The sequence below is a fragment of the Copadichromis virginalis genome, linkage group LG6 (genome assembly GCF_057382275.1).
Source record: "Copadichromis virginalis isolate Kocher_CV1m ecotype Utaka linkage group LG6, C_Virginalis_male_GT1.1, whole genome shotgun sequence".
Lineage (NCBI taxonomy): Eukaryota > Metazoa > Chordata > Actinopteri > Cichliformes > Cichlidae > Copadichromis > Copadichromis virginalis.
Window position 1 is genome coordinate 23,556,320 of NC_140623.1, and position 19,275 is coordinate 23,575,594.

The window sequence follows — 19,275 nt, forward strand, 5'->3', positions numbered from 1 at the left end:
TTCATAGAAGTGTGTGGCAGTGTGTGGTTGGTGGCCCGGCTGCATGGGAGGAGTGGAGTAGCAGGTTCAGGGCGTGGTGTCAGGTGAGGCTGATCTTCACAGCCACCTGCACGACCCCACAGCCAGGTAACTACAGCCTGGCCCCACGCTGGGGGAGACTCGGCTGCTCAACACAGTGGTCCTTGAACAGTTTGTTGAGTGACTCCCGGTCAGGACAGTGGAATGGTTCCGTTGTCACAAGCTGGCAAGCCTCAAAGTTGTGTTGACACTGGCAGATGACCACCTGGTGGAGTGGCCACCAGCGGGCTACCGATTAGTCCTGGTTCCAGGACCAGAGCACTTGTGCTGAAAATGCCTGTAAATGGAGCTGGGAAAGGTGTTCCAAGTCACTAGACCTCCGAAACCCTTGCAAAGTCCAGGACACGCATTATGCATACCGGTAAGGTGCCAAGGGGGTGCACGTCAAGCTATGGTGGATTCAAGCTGTATGCAAACCCTGGTCCACCAAACCCTGCTTCATCCAGGGGCATTGCTGTAGGCAGAGTAGGTAGAGGTTTGATGCGTGCATGGGGACATCCACAAATATCTCTTGGTTCCACTGGAAATTAGGTGCATAGAGTGAAGGCTCTGGTTAGTTTGCGCCTGATACACTTCTTAATTTTGGGAACAGAATGGCCCAGGTACAGTAGGTTAATGGGACAGTGTGTCAGGGTGTGTTTACAGTGGGCAGGGACATGCAGGGTTGCTTTGTGTTATTTCTGGTGGATTATGCAACATGATATCCTGAAGAGGTGCCGCTGCACACCAGTTCTGGAAAGAGTGTGGCGCAGACACTGTTTCAGGCCATCTCCTGAGTCGGCATCCCGAAAGAGATACTGACTTACCAGGGCACACCGTTCATGTCTCACACAGTAAAAGAAATCAACATGTAGCCAAGTACAGGACAGGGTAGGGGAAGTTAAAGTAAGATGGAGAGAATGGGCCAATAGCTAGATTCGGATAAAGTGAGTTGCGTGGAGAAGAATGACTGGAGCCACAGGTAAAGTTGCTATGAATTGTATTAAACTATTTAGCAACAATTTAACAGCATTTCATAAACAGGAATGAAAACATAAAATAAAATACAGTGACAGCAATAATAATAACAATCAGAATCCTATCTGAGCTCAGATATGTCAGTCTTGCCGGAGTTAATAGTCAGTGTTCAGTCAAGTCAAATCCAATAGGTCAAAAGTCTGTGATTGGTGCAATTTCGTCCTACCGCACTGTTGCAATTGTTTGTGAGAGAAGAGCAACCTGCCCTTCTGGGCCAACTCGGAATGGCTGCGGTTCGGTTCAAAGGGAAAGGCTCGCCATCTTCCTCGTCAGGAAGAAATCCAGGTCTCACGATCCCATAAAAAACCTAGCCAGCACACTTCTAATGTTCAACTCTCAGAGAGGATCTTGTCCACTTCATCCGCTCCCGTGCAGATCTCGATGGTTTCAAAGTCCAAAATGTTCACAACAAATCAGGTCCGTTTCTTCAAGGTCCATGCAGATCTCCGGTATGGATATTTGCTCAATTTATCAAGTTAATAGTTATTTTCCAGCAACAAGCTTGGCGTTGAAAATCAGCGATGGTCTCGTGCACCTCCGTCTCTCTCTGTGTCTGAGCACATGTGACGGTACAGAGCAGGGGAAGGCGGGGCTTGTTCCTTCCTAACCAGTAGGGGTGTTAAATATACTCTTTGGGGTTTTATTCTTATATTTATATTATTTATCTTTTACTATTGATTTACTTTAGCTCAACTCACTGATTAACAGAGTAATGATAAATCCCAATTAACAATAACATGTTGTAGTGCATTACTGACTCGTGTAAACTCACTGGGTTACAAACAGTTGCTGGGAATTAAATCTATTTGGACTACCCTGAGACTGACAGGCTGGTGGAGCGGCTGAATAAGACGTTAAAATCCATGATTCGTAAGTTCAAGAAAGAGATTCAATATAAGTCCTGGACCTGAGAGCAAAGCTGCACACGTTGGGAAGGTTATCACAAGAAAATATTTGTTCCAGGCCCAGGAATGTCAGCAGCACCTGTACAATAGAGGGGCTAAACTCACAAATTTCACCGGGAGAAAAAGTGCTTGTATTACTCCCTTCTTCTAGCTCAAAGTTGCTCGCCAAGTGGCAAGGACCCTTCGTGGTCACACAGCTAGTGGGGGACGTTGACTGTGAAGTCGTACGGTGAGATAGGGAGGAGTCACACAAATATATATCACCTCAACCTCCTTAAAGTATGTAGTGAGCCTGAAACTACTTCTTCAGTGAGCCTGGTTAAGGACGGTATGCTCACGGCCCAACAGGTTAAGCAGGTTCTCTAGAGAAGCAGTTTCAGGCTTTCTCTATGTTTTAAGGAGGTTGAGGTGATATATCTGTGTGATTTGGGGCCGAAGGTGCCAAATTCCACCATTCCTGCCTCCCTCCATTGTGATGATCATTTCGTACAGGCCCAGAGAGTGGATGTTTCTGCATTACAACAGCGGTTTGCAAATGTGTTCTCCCCCTTGCCTTCTCTGTACAAATCACATAGAGCACCATTTTTAAAAGCAAACCCTGGTGTGACGGTGCGTTCACGGCACAACAGGTTACCTGAGCACAAAAGACAAATTGTGCAAAAGGAATTGGCTGAAATGCTAAAGCTAGGAGTAATAGAAGAGACACACAGTGTTTGGTGTAGCCCCATAGTTCTTGTGGTGAAGAAAGATGGGCCTATATGGTTCTGTGTTGACACTGCAAGGTGAACGAAGTGTCACAGTTTGATGCTTATCCCATGCCCCGGGTCAACGAGCTCCTGGACCGGTTAGGCACTGCTCGTTTTTTCACAACGCTGGATTTAACCAAGGCAGATTCTCTTATCTAACGGTCCAAGGAAAAAACGACCTTCTCCACTCTGTATGGTTTGTACCAGTTCGACACACTTCCGTTTGCCTTGCTCAGAGGTCCTGCCACCTTCCAGCGCCTCATGGACAGGGTGCTGTGTCCACAGGCTACATATGCTGCTGCCTACCTGGATGACGTTATCATCCACAGTGACACCTGGGTGGAGCATATGAAGCGGTGGCTGCCGTCCTGGAGTTCCTGAGGCAGGCGGGGCTCACGGCCAAACCAAACAAGTGTGCAGTGGGACGGAGGGAGGTACAGTATCTGGGGTACCACTTGGGGAGCGAGCAGGTGCGTCCGTCATTATTCTACGGTGCTGGCCTTCCAGCTCTGTTTGGATCACTCCCCACTGCAATGGCTCCATTACATAAAGGATGCTAATGCCTGGATCACACAGTGGCATCTGGCTCACCAGCCTTTTAAGTTCAAAGTGGTCCATAGGCCAGGGGCAGAGGTGGTCATTTCCGCTCTCGCTGGAGGGGGAGAATAGGCTAGGCCGGATCGGTCCGCAGCCTAAGTCAGGAAGTGGGGGTGTGGTTGGTGGCTCGGCTGCAGGGGAGGAGTGGAGCAGTGGGTTCAGGGTATGGTGTCTGTCCAGGACCTTTTTTTCCACAAGAAGCTCATAGTTTCTTTGAGTATTTCATAACAGTGAAAGGAGTAGTGGAGGGACATCGCAAGTGATTAAGCTAAGAAAACCTTTTTACTTCAGTCTCTCAGCAGACACCAACTTTCTGTTCATATCTGCATGCTCACAGAGTTTTTCTAAGTTTTACTTTGCTTCTAAGTTATAATTAATATTTTCATATTTTGTAAGATGAAAAAATATTACATTTTTAAATCAAATGTATGCTACTAATGAAACCGCACCACAAAAAATAACTGGGCAGTAAAATCTCTGGTGAGCCTCAGGCTAAAATCCTGGCATGAGAACTGCAGACTATTTTGTTGGATGAGGTTGATGTTCTGTCCTCTGTTCAGATATGGGTTTGAAAAGACGAGGGAGAAAAGCTGTAATAATAAGCAAACCAAATTCGATTGTATCCTGTACGGACTCTTGGTTCCTCTGGCACAAAGCACTTGGATTTAGTCTTTTTTTTCTGCAGTTTTCACTTAATAAGCTTTGCCTGGGGTGCTACATACTTCTTTTTTTCCTGTTTGTATTTGCACCGCCAATAGGAGTGATAGCTAAACGCGACAGAGGAGGACATGGCAGGAACTGTGTGTTTGCTGTGTGTCATGGGTTTGCGTTTCTGACAGAAAAATTCGAAAAGTTAAGCCCAGTTGTTTCCTGCTGTCACAAGCCTGACATATGTAAAATTATGGTTATTGCACTAACTTTGAGGCACTGACAGAGCAGTGGAGCTGATAATACACAAAATCAGTGTGATATGACCATATTTAGTCTATTCCAGTAGTCATTGGGCAAGAGACATGTACATACTGGACGAGTCACCAATCTTTTGCAGGAAAGACAGACAGCCATTCACACCTATAGTCAGCCAAACCCATGTGTGTCTCTGAACTGTGGCAGGAAGCTAAAGTACCAACCCACAGTGTAAACTCCACACTGAAAGGTTTCAGACTGGATTTAAACCAAGGAGCTTCTTGCTGTGCTAACCGCTCCACAACAACTAGTCACTTTGTGAATATTCTTCTCTCCTAGATATTCCACAATAACAATGTTTGTTTCCACAAACAAAAAGTGCGGTTATCAGCGTTTAGGAACCACAGAACATCAGGTGTGAATATCAGTAGATTTTTTTTCTTTAGGACACACAAATAATAAACAGCTTTCTCTAATATTTGGCATGTGCAGTTATTTATGAATCCATAATAAAATGATATGACGGTGCAGTTTAAAAATAATCTAGTTGTAATGCCACAACAAGTTGTGAATGGCTTATTCGCGCTCCGCCCTCTAGGATCAGCTGGTTGTTGGTTCCAAACACCTGTTGCCAACAGGTTGCAGAGTGCTCTCTGCTGGACAAACTATGCAACCTTAACACTCATGAGATGGTTAAAAGGTGTTTCTTTCCCGTCTTTACTTTTTTCAGTTTTTATTTGCGTCTGTTATAAATTCAGATACCTACTGAGCAGCTCCTGTAGGTGTAATGTGTAGGTGGCTAAGAACAATGGTAGTTTCTACAATTACAGATAAAAGAACTATAAAAAAGGCCTTGCTTGTTCTGTCTTCTGTATGATAGTTCTTATTGCTTATAAGCAACCCCGATGCTATATTCGTTTAATTTTAAAGACTTCGCACTCATCATCCCTTTTCCTCCTCTTCTCCCACTGATGGCTCCGAATGTTGCAGCAGATCGTTTTTGGTCAATTTTAATCCTAATAAAACCTGCATTAAGAAAAACTTATTTCTGTCCTCGTGCTGCTGGTGAGAAAGCCACATTTAATTTTAACTTTCAACAGTCCATGTCACTGTTGAATAATCACACCATGTAAAGCAGTTTATCTAATGCAGGTCAGATGACGTCATTTATTTGACTGATTTCCCAGGTAAGCACCAAGAGGTGGCCAAAGCAACTGGACCTTTGAGAAACGGCATTATTGAAAATTGTGAGTCTTCAGAAGAAAAGATATGAACTCCCCTGCAGCCTGACATTTTCAAAAAGCTCCTCTCTGCATGTCTACTGCATTACTGTGTTATTTATGACTAATCCAACAGTCTATAAGCGGGGCAGATGTATATAGGTGCCACCTGAGCAAAATTGACCAGGCAATTTAGATGTTTTGTCTTCATTGAGACATTCCTCTAAAACAAGAGGCATGTTTTGCTTTCTTTAAATAAATTGACTAAATTCGCTGCCTTATTGAAATTCAAACAAAACAAACCCCCTCTTAACACCAATGCAGCTATCAACAATGTATGCTCTTCCACAGCAACACCTCACTTTTCTTTCATTTTACTTCTGAAATACATTCTTTTAAATATGTTCTGAATATCAGAGATTTAACAACCTGCATCAAACTAAATAAAATATTGATTTTTCTGCTCATGGCATCTCCACTCCACTCCCCCTTGCCTTTCTACCACAGTCAGTTGCTGAGGAGCTGAGATTCTCATTAATGCTGCTGCGCTGCCTGAGTATATGTCATTTTGCCGTGGATGTTTTACTTTATTTATGCCTTGGAATGCATAGTAGCATTTGGGATATTAAAAGTTTGGATAAAATCTTGTGTTGGGTCAAATACCAACCCAATCAAAAACTTGTGACTTGGAACAACAAAGAAAATAATGGGCATATCTGTAATTCAAATAAACTCTGAATTGCATGATCACACCGACAACACAACATGTAACAATGCTGCGAGCCTTCCCAGACCATAGAAAGTTGAAAAACTTCAAGTCACAAAGGGCAAAGGAACTACTAGTGACACAATGTGGGCAGGGCACAAGATAAACTTTTCCATCTTCCAGGCAAGTGATTGAAACATCCACCAATGAGAGCACAGAATGCTGTTGAAATTTGACCTGGTAGTAAACACATTTGACTCACCTGGGCATTGTAAAGCCTTTGGATCACATCTGTCCATTTGGTTGTCCCATTGAGTGGAGGTCAATGGGAAATTAAAATTAAAATATAAATAAATATACACTTAAGAGTCTTTGATAAACTTCCCATCCGAGAATTACTATTTTTGCAATTTTTGTGGGAAATCATCAAACAGTTTATGTACATGCATGCAAATTAATTCAGCCTCACTATAAATGTGTTGGAACTAACATTTATGAGAGATGTGAGTTTGCTGGTCCTGAAAGATTTCAGCTCAGATTTAAAAAATAAATATAGAGTTTTTAACAAGATATGGATTGTAATATACAGTGGGGCAAAAAAGTATTTAGTCAGCCACCGATTGTGCAAGTTCCCCCACCTAAAATGATGACAGAGGTCAGTAATTTGAGGTACACTTCAACTGTGAGAGACAGAATGTGAAAAAAAAATCCATGAATCCACATGGTAGGATTTGTAAAGAATTTATTCGTAAATGGAAAATAAGTATTTGGTCAATAACAAAAATACAACTCAATACTTTGTAACATAACCTTTGTTGGCAATAACAGAGGTCAAACGTTTACTATAGGTCTTTACCAGGTTTGCACACACAGTAGCTGGTATTTTGCCCATTCCTCCATGCAGATCTTCTCGAGAGCAGTGATGCACAATTCTGTTGCTTGTGAAGCTCGCACACAAGAATTTCACTCACATGTGCTGTACCAATGTACCTGCACATGTGATGTGACAATAAAAGTGATTTGATTTGATTTGATGTTTTGGGGCTGTTGCCGAGCAACACGGACTTTTAACCCCCGCCACAGATTTTCTATGGGGTTGAGGTCTGGAGACTGGCTAGGCCACTCCAGGACTTTCAAATGCTTCTTACGGAGCCACTCCTTTGTTGCCCGGGCGGTGTGTTTTGGATCATTGTCATGTTGGAAGACCCAGCCTCGTTTCATCTTCAAAGTTCTCACTGATGGAAGGTTTTGGCTCAAAATCTCACGATACATGGCCCCATTCATTCTGTCCTTAACACGGATCAGTCGTCTGTCCCCTTGGCAGAAAAACAGCCCCATAGCATGATGTTTCCACCCCCATGCTTCACAGTAGGTATGGTGTTCTTGGGATGCAACTCAGTATTCTTCTTCCTCCAAACACGACGAGTTGAGTTTATACCAAAAAGTTCTACTTTGGTTTCATCTGACCACATGACATTCTCCCAATCCTCTGCTGTATCATCCATGTGCTCTCTGGCAAACTTCAGACGGGCCTGGACATGCACTGGCTTCAGCAGCGGAACACGTCTGGCACTGCGGGATTTGATTCCCTGCCGTTGTAGTGTGTTACTGATGGTGACCTTTGTTACTTTGGTCCCAGCTCTCTGCAGGTCATTCACCAGGTCCCCCCGTGTGGTTCTGGGATCTTTGCTCACCGTTCTCATGATCATTTTGACCCCACGGGATGAGATCTTGCGTGGAGCCCCAGATCGAGGGAGATTATCAGTGGTCTTGTATGTCTTCCATTTTCTGATGATTGCTCCCACAGTTGATTTTTTCACACCAAGCTGCTTGCCTATTGTAGATTCACTCTTCCCAGTCTGGTGCAGGTCTACAATACTTTTCCTGGTGTCCTTCGAAAGCTCTTTGGTCTTGGCCATGGCGGAGTTTGGCGTCTGACTGTTTGAGGCTGTGGACAGGTGTCTTTTATACAGATGATGAGTTCAAACAGGTGCCATTCATACAGGTAACGAGTGGGGGACAGAAACGCTTCTTACAGAAGACGTTACAGGTCTGTGAGAGCCAGAGATTTTCCTTGTTTGAGGTGACCAAATACTTATTTTCCACCCTAATTTACGAATAAATTCTTTACAAATCCTACCATGTGAATTCATGGATTTTTTTTCACATTCTGTCTCTCACAGTTGAAGTGTACCTCTGGTGCAAATTACTGACTTCTGTCATCATTTTAAGTGGGGGAACTTGCACAATCGGTGGCTGACTAAATACTTTTTTGCCCCACTGTATTTAACCACTTAAGTCAGGAAGAGTGAGTGCCTACTTTGTAAAGAGTAGAGTGCTGTGTTTAAGCATTACAGTTTGAATTTGACTGATGCAGAGCGAAAACGCACATCTGACCATTTGCTAGCAATGCTGCAAGTGCAGCAAGGACTTTTCACCAAGCTTTACAAATCCAGGAATGGAGGAGTGGAGACCAGCTTTGTGATTTCCCACAAACCCACCGTAAGCCACAGTGAGACAAAAGAAGCATTTGATAATGTGCCCCTCTCCAGGTGAACCGTAACAAGTTTGATTGAGGATTTTATGGGAAATGTGGAGTGAAAAATAACACTTTTTACTCTTTTTATCCTGGGCTGTGACACAGTCCAGTTACTCGTCTTTGCACTTGGGATAACAGAGTTTGGGATTATGGAAGAGCTGGCAGCAATGCATGGAATGAAAGGCACTAAAATCTGACAGGAAAAATAGCAGTAGCACTTTGTATAACAATAGCCCTGCCAAGTATATAAAATTTGATACATTTCTTTTTGTGAGCTTTCAAGACCTCTATATCGTCAGTGTGATTTTTTTTTCCCCAGAAAAACCTCAATAAATTGCACCAAAATTCCAAACATAGCAAGGACAATACAAAATAAAAATCATACATGTAAAATTACTTTTTTTATTTAGAAAGTTCAATAAACATTACAGTTTGAAAAAATAGAAATACCACACACACACACACACACACACACACACACACACACTAATTGCCCTTCATAGATAAACTTTATTGTCTGCTTCTTTGATTTATTATAGCAAGTAAAATAAAAATAAAGACTGAGACACAAACTGAGCCTCATGGGGTCACAAACTAGTGTACTCTTAGTGTTGATTCCAGAAAAAATTGAAGGTTTTGTGAAGGACATTCAGCAGTAAGTCTGTTCCAAATCAAATATGCGAATCCATCGACTGTGGTTACCACTTGGGGAATAGGGAGCACCCGAAAGTACTAGTGATAATAAAAGTGGAGTAATTGTCTCATGTGCTCACAATATGAAAATGGTGACTTCCCAGCATATAATTTTCTGTCTTTACTATGCTTTATACTCAAATACTTTTCACCAACTGTTGCTGTTTTACCATTGCTTTTGTGCATCATAGAACTCACAGAGACTCTCTGAAGCTCCTAAGTATCCTTAAAATTTGAAAAATTGCACAGATTCATCCCCCCAACTCCCTTATAGACAAACCTGTCGTCGGTCCAGCGCGATGGCGGTGAGCGTGAGGGTGGAGACGTGCAGTGAGCAGTACTGTACAAAGCGACTGATGTGGCACATAGTTCTTCCAAACACCCAGGTGCTGTTCACAAAGCGGACCTAAAGGAGTGCACACACACAGGGCAGGCCAAAATGAGAAATGTCAACGGTCTCATCAGGTAGACACACTGGGAGGAACGTCAACTTTTAAAACTGCAAAAATGAGAGCAGCCTAACATGGCTGCTCTTAGAGTACTTCTCTAGAGTACTTCTCATTATGATTATAATGATTAGCAGCCACTAAACAGACATGAGCTAACTATGTTCATACTCCAGTTCCCACAGCAACAATAAGCCTTAACTCTAAGTAACAGCTCTGGAATACTAGTGCACCAATGAGACAAATCAGAATTATTAGTAATTTTCTTGCAGTTCAGTGTAGACCCCTAAAAATAGTGTATGCCATGTGGGGAACATTTTGCTTTGTTATAGATTTTTTTTCCATTGGAGGCTTTCATAGCATAGCAACCTTTTACACTGCTCTGATTCAGGTGAGGAAATGTCAGCAAAGATGGGAGCAATTTTAGACGCACCTGTAACACAAGATTACAGTTTATAGCCTGCACTGTCAGACATCCCCACTTGAGGTGTGCTCCTGCTTCTTCTAGTGTTTATAATCACAGTTACAGTGACACATGCTGTACAGGTCATGCAGGATACAGCCATCGTGTTAGATTTTTCGGCACATATGATCAAATGTTCTAAATAGCCTAAGTGCACTATTTCAAAAAGTGCTGAAAGAAAATCTGTCGGAAAGAGAGAGAGAGAAGGTGGGGTGAGGGTGTGTGAGGCAGGAGTTGTTTAGTGATCCTTGGGGTAGGTAAGAATGGAGAGTAATATTGAGTTGCCTGGCATGCCACAGAGGGCTCATTCAAGGTGAAGCTTTTTTCTTTTTCTTTTTTATCTCCGTAATAACACATGCCAGTCCTCAAACTGGAGCTGCTGCTCCAGCCCCACTAATACACAAACACCAAGCTTTCTCTTTCTCTGTCATTTGCAGCTACAGTGCCTTGAAAGATTATTTGTCCCATTCGTGATCTCTTTGATAATCTGATCTCAGATTATCAAATAAATTTTAACATTAGAAAAAGATAATCCGAGTAAATACAAAACACCATTATTAAACAGTGATTTCATTTATTAAGGAAAAGGGGTTTTCCAAACCTGACCAGCCCTGTGTGAAAAAGTCATTGATATCTATCAGTCTGAAATGGGTTACAAATCCATTTCTAGGGGTTTGTCACTTCAGAGAACCATTATCCACAAATGGAGAAAACCTGGAACAGTGCTGAGGTGGCCGATGCACCAAAATGACTCCAGGAACACATCAAAGACTCATCCAGGAGGTCACAAAAGAACCCAGAAAAACATCTAAAGAACTGCCAGCCTCACCTGTCTCAGTTTAGGTGAGAGGTCATCCATAGGAGAGTTCCAAAGAAAAAAAAAACACTGTTGACCAAAACTAACATAAAGGCTCAAAAATCCTGAAGGAGAATGTCCAGCTATCAGTTTGTGCCCTGAAGCTTAAGTGCACTTGAGTAATGCAGCAAGACAATGATTCAAAACACTCTGGCACACACTTGGAGTGGGCTGGTCAAAATCTGGAGTTACATCCAATTGAGATACTTTGGTATGACCTTTAACAGGCTGTTCATGCTTGAAAATCCTCCAGTGTGACTGAATTAAAACAATTCTGCAAAGAAGAGTGGGCCAAAATTCCTCCACAGCGATGAGTGAAAGTCTCATTGCCAGTTTTTGCAGATGCTTGACTAAAGTTCTTGCAGCCAAGAGCGGCACAACCAGTTATTAGGTTTAGGGGGCAATTACTTTTCACACATTTTGTGTTTACTCTGGTTATCTGTATATAATATTAATATTATTGTTTGATTATCTGAATTTTTAAGTGTGACAAATATGCGTGACACTTTACTGCTGAACAATATAAGGAGTGGGAAGGGAAAAATACTCCATGTAGTCGGGGTTTCACTATACAAATGTCAAAAACACAAGTCCAAACTGAAAAAAATGCTAAGTAGGTTAGGTTGTTAGAAAAAAAAATCCTTTGCATGGAGAGACTCAATTAGCATATATTCAGAAACGCACTCTGTTTCGTGGACTCTGGAGGTGGTGGGCTGCCCACGTCTGATTAAAGCAGCATTTTTAATAAATACATTTCATGCATTCAGAGTAAGTCCCAAACTCAATGTCAGCTGTGAGTTTGCAGGCTCCAGGATGATTCAAAGCAGGAGTGACACATTTTCAACCTATTAAATGCTCATTTTTCTAAACAGTTTTCTACCTCACGGGACGGTTTAGCTCCCAGCTAAAAACACTTTCAACTATGAAGCGGTTTTTTAATATTAAGTTGGTAATGGAAACAGGGTGTGATATTTTTTGCTTTAAAGTAACTACCCCACTCACACATGAGATATATAATACAACACAGCCAGCCAAAGAGAGGCATCACGATGACACCACTAGCGCCATCTTTTGGTAGCAGTTTAATACAGAACTTGGAGCAGTGCTCGGAGTGTTGAGCAGGTTCCCCTAATTTGACTTAGTTTAATTATTGCAGGACATTACAAATGTTGTTATTAAAAAAACATTTATGTGTGAAGATAAGAGCTGCCATACCCATCACACACACATGCACACCTACACGCGCGCGCGCGCACACACACACACTGAAAGAAGTGATATTGTCTCCTTTTAAATATAGCATATTATATTTTGGTATATCTTTTCAATTCAAATGAGTAATTCCTGTCTACATATATAATTCGAGTAACTCCAGAATACATTCCCTGCGTTTTAATCCAATTAATTTTAGTTAATTAAATGTAGCTCAAAATGCTTAAGTATGTTTTTCATAGTATCCTGCTGGGCCATTTTGCGCATGCGTTAGGACAGGCCACCATTTTGCGCGCGGACTGAAGAAGCGGACTCTTTGTGTGCTGCAAGCAGGCTCAAGTTAATCGCACAACTTCATATAAAGGTGGTCTAGCTTCGGTAAGTAAACCTTTTACGGTCGTTTTTGTTTTATTTTTTTTACCTCAGTCAAAGCATGTTGACTCTTTAAGACGTGTGCACATGGAGAAAGAAGTCTAAGTAGTTGTACAGCTCTGAACTTTGTCGTGATTTGACTTAAGCTAGCTATGTGCTCTATTAGCTACTGCTCTATTAAAAGAGTAATTGTATTGATGCGTTAAATTGTCATGTTTTTAGCTTAGTTCTGGTGGCACACTTTGTACTAACAAATTATGGAACGAGGCAATTTCTCTGTTGTAGTTAGCTGTAAAGTTCACTGTACAGTCGCCTGCAGTTTTAAGTTGAGAAATCGTCCCTCCCGCCACAACATTGGCATTAAGGAATAGTCGGGCGGGGGAGGGGGCTTCTGAACGCACCTGCACAGTCAGGGGTGCAGTAGGAAATAAATAAGTAGGATTGGCGTTGCACAACGTCTTTTGTGCAGAAACAAATAATGGTTGTAAACTGTGGAGGAGAATAACTCAGTGGTTGCCAAAAATGTGAGATCAAAAGGCACTGAGAGTGAGGTTTGTCAGGACTGAAATTAACTCAGAAAAGAAGTTGCTTCACTTGATAGAGCTGAGTGCGAGACCTGTCAGCGGTCTGGTTTAGCATTTGAAGCCTCGCTACGTGCTTCCAAACCGCTGCATTTAATCTCAGAGAAAACTAACACAGAGAAGTAAAGCAAGTGTGTAAGTTCATCTCTTTATGTTTGCATAGTATTTTCATGTTGAGCTTAACAACCGATGTATGGAGCCACAGCTGGACTGGCTGTCGGAGTTTTGTATTGAGGGGGAAAGGAAGCGATTTGTTTCGTACTTCAGCTAGAATGAAAAAAGACACAAAGCTGGAGTTATTCGGTGTCTTCATGCTGAACAGCTAAAACTTCTTCCCTCATTCTCCCCCCTCCCTCTCCTGTTGCTACTTCAATCATGAAACTGATCGATTATCAGCTGATCGGCTTTTCTGTCGCTAGTCTCTCTCATTTGTTAATCACCCAGTTTGCGCTAGAAAGAGGAAAACGGCAGATAAACAACAGCAGCACGTTTAAGCTTGATAAGCTGTTGCTAGAATTTTTTTAATATTACTTCTAGTATCCGCTTGTGTTTTCTGGAGCCACAGCCGTAATAGCTGCTGGTCATGATAGTTTGGATATGTGGTGAGAAGGAAACATGAAGGTGAAACCAGGAGAAGTTTTTACTGAATCATTAGAGCTGAACAGGTAATGAAGAAACAGGTTTACATTTTAGGTCACATGAATGAGTTGAAGTTATGAACTGTTTCTGAGAGACAAATAACACCAGGATCCTTTTCTATGTAGCTGACAGCTGGTAACTGTGCAGGGGCGGGTCTAGCAAAGTTTTGCCAGGGGCCAGGTAGGGCATTAACAAGGAAAGGGGGGCACAAAGACATAATTTTCTTTCTTATTCTCATTTAAAATGTCTAGCTTTTAATAAATAATTATTCTAAATCTTACTACCAAAGTGGTGATCTGGTTAAATGTATAGAGATCCATTATTGTATGTAGTAAATATTAAGTCTAATATATGCCCTAGTAATAGTAGTACATATAGCACTTTTTCCTTTGGGAAGGTACCATCTGCGCTGTCTGCCACTGTATTGAAGAAAAATGTTGAATCTAATTATTATAGAAAAATAATTGATTTCTGTGTAGAGCTGGGCGATATGAGATTTTTTCATATCACGATATGTTTTTTTCATTTCAGGCGATAACGATATCTATCACGATATAAGCCAAATAACTATATTTGTAAGATTTAAATGTGCTGTTGCTCACAAGTAAAATGTGAAAAAATCAGCAACTTGTTTTTATTTAAATATTTATTTCCCATAATAAGTTCAACAGGGTAGATGTACTTAAGGAACATGAGACTTTTTCAGATAAATAAAAGGCAAATATTGCAAACTACACAAAAGGCAGCTGCTAAAGCGTTTAAGTTTCAAAATAGAACAAACGAAACAGACTAAATTGTCAATTCCACTTAGAAACAAAGTATTAATTCTAAAAATAAATCTTAGTTTGTTTTACAGAAGAACAGACAAAACTGACTAACTTTTTTCAATATCAAATAAACTGAGAACTAAAAGGAAATTCTCAATCTCTCCTTGTTGTATAGCTGAGCTTTTCAAACAGTTTTAACAGTTACTTTAGTCTGACAAAAGCCGAATGACGAATTAGCGCTTCCAGTCAGACACTGAGGCTACGTCCACACGTACACGGGTATTTTTGAAAACGGAGATTTTCCGTTTTCGTTTTAAAAAATAATCCCGTCCACACATAAAGGCAGAAATGAAGGAAAACGCTGCTATGAACATGCCAAAGCAGCAGGTGGCGCTAGATTCCTAACCGTGCAGAAATGTTGGCCAATCAGAAGTCTAGAAGCCTCGGTGGGAAAAAGTAAACAAAGCTGGGGCATAGAAGCAGAACCGAGTCGTATGTGTGGAGGGACAGTAACTGTGTGTATTTAAGCATTTAAACACTGCAGAGAGTAGAATTAACAGTAACAGTATTGTAGAAATTCATTTCACCGAAACAATAACGTGGCGCACAGTGTCACGCATTCACCAGTTTATTGTATTTCCAGACTTGCTTTCGGCACATTTACAGTGCACGCTACTCTGTTTTTTGTCAGACTTGAAATAGCCGAAATACCTTCACACTACGGAACTTCTATGGCTCTTCCGTTCGATAATCTCTCCGGCATTGGAACCATCATGTTTTCTCTTCGGTCACGCTCGGTTGATTTTTCTAGTCGGCACACTCATTTCCTCCATTACCCGCTGGCTGCTTCCCAAACAAACACACGTGCGGCTTGGCACTTGTGCTGTACGTAACAAGTCACGCGACGTGACGCTGCGGCTGTGATTGGTTCGGCTCTGCGCTACTTGATTTGGATTGGCTGACTTTTTTTTTTTTTTTTTTTTTTTTTTTTAAGAGGACAGGAGCGGCGAGGTCTATCGCGATAGCTTAATTTCTCTATCGAGTAAAAGTTATATCGCGATACATATCGTTATCGTTCTATCGCCCAGCTCTATTTCTGTGCATTAAAGTAGATTACGTCAATTAAGCATTATCAGGCGGAGGGTGCGGGGTGATTTCCTAATATTTTTGCTGGGAGTTGGCAGCCCTATTAGTTAGTTTAATATTTCTATGTACTGTTTAGAATACCTGAATAAGGAGGATGGTGTAAGTTTTTTAGGTTGATCAGTATTGCTGAAGTATAAAATATTTTGGGTGCAGTGTATTTTTTGCATACAGGTATAACAGAATAGCTTTAATGTTTTGTTTTTAAAACTGAGTATGAACTTATACAAAATGCAGCAAAATATTTATAAAAACAATTTTATTTATTATAAAATACACTATATCGGATTCATATCGGCAGATAATCAAATTTATGATATCGGTATCGGACATAAAAAAGTGGTATCGTGCCATCTGTAGTTTGCACAGAGGCACAAGTAAGATTTGTTTTGTTACAAGGGAGTATCATGAAGTAATGCACTAATGGCTTGGAAACGGTAATTGTTTGTCTTTCTAAAGTTTTTTTTTTATTTTATTTGTCTTCCTTTTCTGGCAGATTTTCTTCCCCTTATGTGTTACTGTTTATTCAAGAAGATGGTGTTATTTTGGTAAGTACATGCAAATTCCTTACATATTTATCACAACAGTATTTGTCACAGTATTGCAGGGACAAGTTTATCTATCTCATCTTAAGGGTTCTTGTGATTATTAATATTGATATTAATTAATATCAATTAATATATATGATTAAATTTCTTTTATCCAGGACAAAAGAAAAAAAAAACTTGCGAAAGTGAAATGAAAAACAGGAATTTAGTTCTTGTGAGTTAAGAGGATGCAGAGCATAGGGTTAGATGGAGGTGGATCATTCACTGTGGTGATCCCTGAAGGAAACAGCCAAGAGAAAGAGGATCAGATTGCAAAAAAAAATGTGGTTTGTTTGCATACATGAGTCTTTACGGTACCCACAGGACTCCTGAAGTACAAGTACTCTGAAGTTTGCAGAGCAATTTCAGAGATGTTTGGGGCTTACATGGCAAGCATGTTTTTAGTTGCACATCTAAATTTTCTCTGCTCTCTGCTCTCTGTTGCTGACGGCAGAGTTCTGCCCCGCTGACCTCACAGGTGAGACACTCCCACCAGTGGACAAAGAGCACAGGAAAATGTGTTGCCAACCACCTGAAACAGACAAATATCTGCTTTTTAAAACCCTTTAAACCCGTTAAATGGACTGATGCCATTCATTTCTTCTTTGATTAACAGTAGTAACATCCTTCATGCACTGTATACTAACCCATATGATAATCATGCTTTATGAAGTGATGGCAATTGGATTGTAGCATTTAATGAAGAAATAACAAAATAATCATACCAATGATTAAGCACCAGTCTTCTTTTTTTCTGTGTGTGTGTGTGTGTGGTGTGTGTGTGATACAGGTAAATGCTGAATTCCAGTGTATTACAACACTTCAACTGGAGACGACCTTCGCGGCACAGTTGGACAGAATTACACCTCAGTTGATGACAGTTTTCCAGAAGAAGGGCGGTGTTTCTGGGCAGAAACTTGCCCACCACTTGCAGATCATGCAAGAGGTAAATCTGAATATTGCAAATTCTATTTGGATTTCTTTTGTCTTAAGTGGCAGGTCACTGGTGAGTCCAATAAGCCGTTTTAGGTGACCAGCCAAACAATCTAAATTTTGAAATTTCTTATATAAATTTTATTTACTATGTTTGAACTGACTTATGATAAAATTTACTTATTGCGAATTTCAGACATTGTTCTTTTTTCCAAATTGGTTTAATCAGCAACTCTCTTTAAACAGGCTGAAAGTGATGTTAAAGTGAAAAGGGAAGCAGTTCTCAGGGCACTTTGCCTCTACCTTGGTGAAGAGGACGGAAGCTTTATTCGGGAGTTCTTTGTAAGTCATTTAAGTCATTGTAAGCAAGTCATCTATACACACACTTTTTAGATAGATATCTGTGTGTGTGTATTACACACACACACACACACACACACACACACACACACACACACACACAAACGACTAGATTGGAATTTAATTGTAGAGTTAATTGTTTTTTCTTTTACCTTTTTATTAAATGTTTAGGACATTGAAGGAGATGATATCCAGAGAGACCTGAAGAAGCACACCATGGGCATTTATGTCATCAACAGGGAGGATGGACAAAATGGACATTATGATGACATTGGAATATTTGTTGAAGGGGAGATAGTCATGGACAACATTGGATCTCTGGCCCAAGCTTGTGCATTGATGCTTGGAGTAATCTATGCACTAAACCTAGCCTTCCCCAAGGAATTGAAGGACTATTATGAATTCATTTAGAAAGTGTTGATGGGATTCGATGGTGAAAAGCTCTCCCCCAAAGTCTTTGGGCTGAAGAACAAAATTGCTACTGGATAGGAAGATTTCTAAAACCACACATCAAGAGAATGCTGTTATGTAAATTACCAATGACTGGTGCTCTTGTGAATAGGAGTGAAACTCTTGTACAACCATCATTTGTTCTGTGTTATGTTTCGATTGAACATTTTAACTTTCAATAATGAATGTTTCACGTGTGGTACATTTGAGTAGCTTGAAGAGCAACTTTGTAATTATTCAGTTATAGCTGCTGCCCTGCGTATAATCAGTGTTAACTCAACCGGATAAAAAAAACAAAAAAAAACATTCATGATTACCACACTGCAGCACACTGGTAACACTTTAAAGACTTAATTGTTTTGAAGCGAGTATGTTAGGTCAGAAAATATGTAAAACATTCAGAATCTTCAAGGAAGGACTAGAATGGAAAGACAGTGGTCAATAAGCAGTAAGGAAAACACAAGTTTAATTTTAAGTCTAATTACCTTATTAAAATGCAATTTCTAAATATGGATCGCAGAACAGCAAGTCTGAAACTGGTTAGTTTGTGGATGCATCAGTTTCTAATTGTGATACTTTATACTGCTGGCAGTGTTTTATTCTTTTATGTAAGAAGGTTTTTTTTGTTTTTTGTTTTTTTTATAGAGGAAGAGAAACATTGGTTAACCTTTCCCTTGTCTGTTGTTTCTGTTTTGTTTGAATACAGCTTTTTAAAGCTACTAGTTCATAGGCAAAAGTTTTGTAATTTGTATTATACAAATTGCAGCAATTTTTCTTAGAGATGTGGATTCTTATTCTGTTTGCAACAAATTTTGCATTAATAAATGATGTGAAAGAATGTTGTAGTTTTCATTATTGACGTTTTTAAAAACTACAAATCAGGGTAAGCAATATTTTTTTAAGTAAACTTAACTTAATTGAAATAGAGAGAAATTAACAATTTGATTGATTTGAATATAAGTTTGGGACATAAGTGTAAAGGAAACAAATTATTCTGGTACATTTAACACGACCTTAGTTGGAATTACTAATAATATTTGACTAAGTTGTATCCACAAC

At 40.5% G+C, this 19,275-nt stretch overlaps 2 protein-coding genes across 2 annotated transcripts in view; one reads left to right on the forward strand and one right to left on the reverse strand.

Moving 5' to 3' along the window:
- Positions 1-19,275, reverse strand: part of gpr83 (G protein-coupled receptor 83) — a 44,299-nt gene that overhangs the window by 24,438 nt on the left and 586 nt on the right. The window contains exon 2 of the mRNA XM_085460892.1: positions 9,688-9,813. Within this exon, the coding sequence (XP_085317018.1) occupies positions 9,688-9,813 (126 nt within the window). The remainder of the gene's footprint in view (positions 1-9,687; positions 9,814-19,275) is intronic.
- On the forward strand, positions 16,386-18,840 carry LOC146707800 (uncharacterized). Its single transcript, XM_085459311.1, has 4 exons — positions 16,386-16,434; positions 17,264-17,419; positions 17,653-17,748; positions 17,938-18,840. Exons 2-4 carry the CDS (start codon positions 17,348-17,350, stop codon positions 18,175-18,177), a joined length of 408 nt encoding a protein of 135 aa, XP_085315437.1. The 5' UTR covers positions 16,386-16,434; positions 17,264-17,347; the 3' UTR covers positions 18,178-18,840.

Coding starts and splice junctions, on each gene's coding strand:
- LOC146707800 (XM_085459311.1), top strand. CDS start 17,348: ATGACAGTTTTCCAGAAGAAGGGCGGTGTTTCTGGGCAGAAACTTGCC. Junction 17,420..17,652: donor ACTTGCAGATCATGCAAGAG/GTAAATCTGAAT, acceptor CTCTTTAAACAG/GCTGAAAGTGATGTTAAAGT. Junction 17,749..17,937: donor GCTTTATTCGGGAGTTCTTT/GTAAGTCATTTA, acceptor TTAAATGTTTAG/GACATTGAAGGAGATGATAT.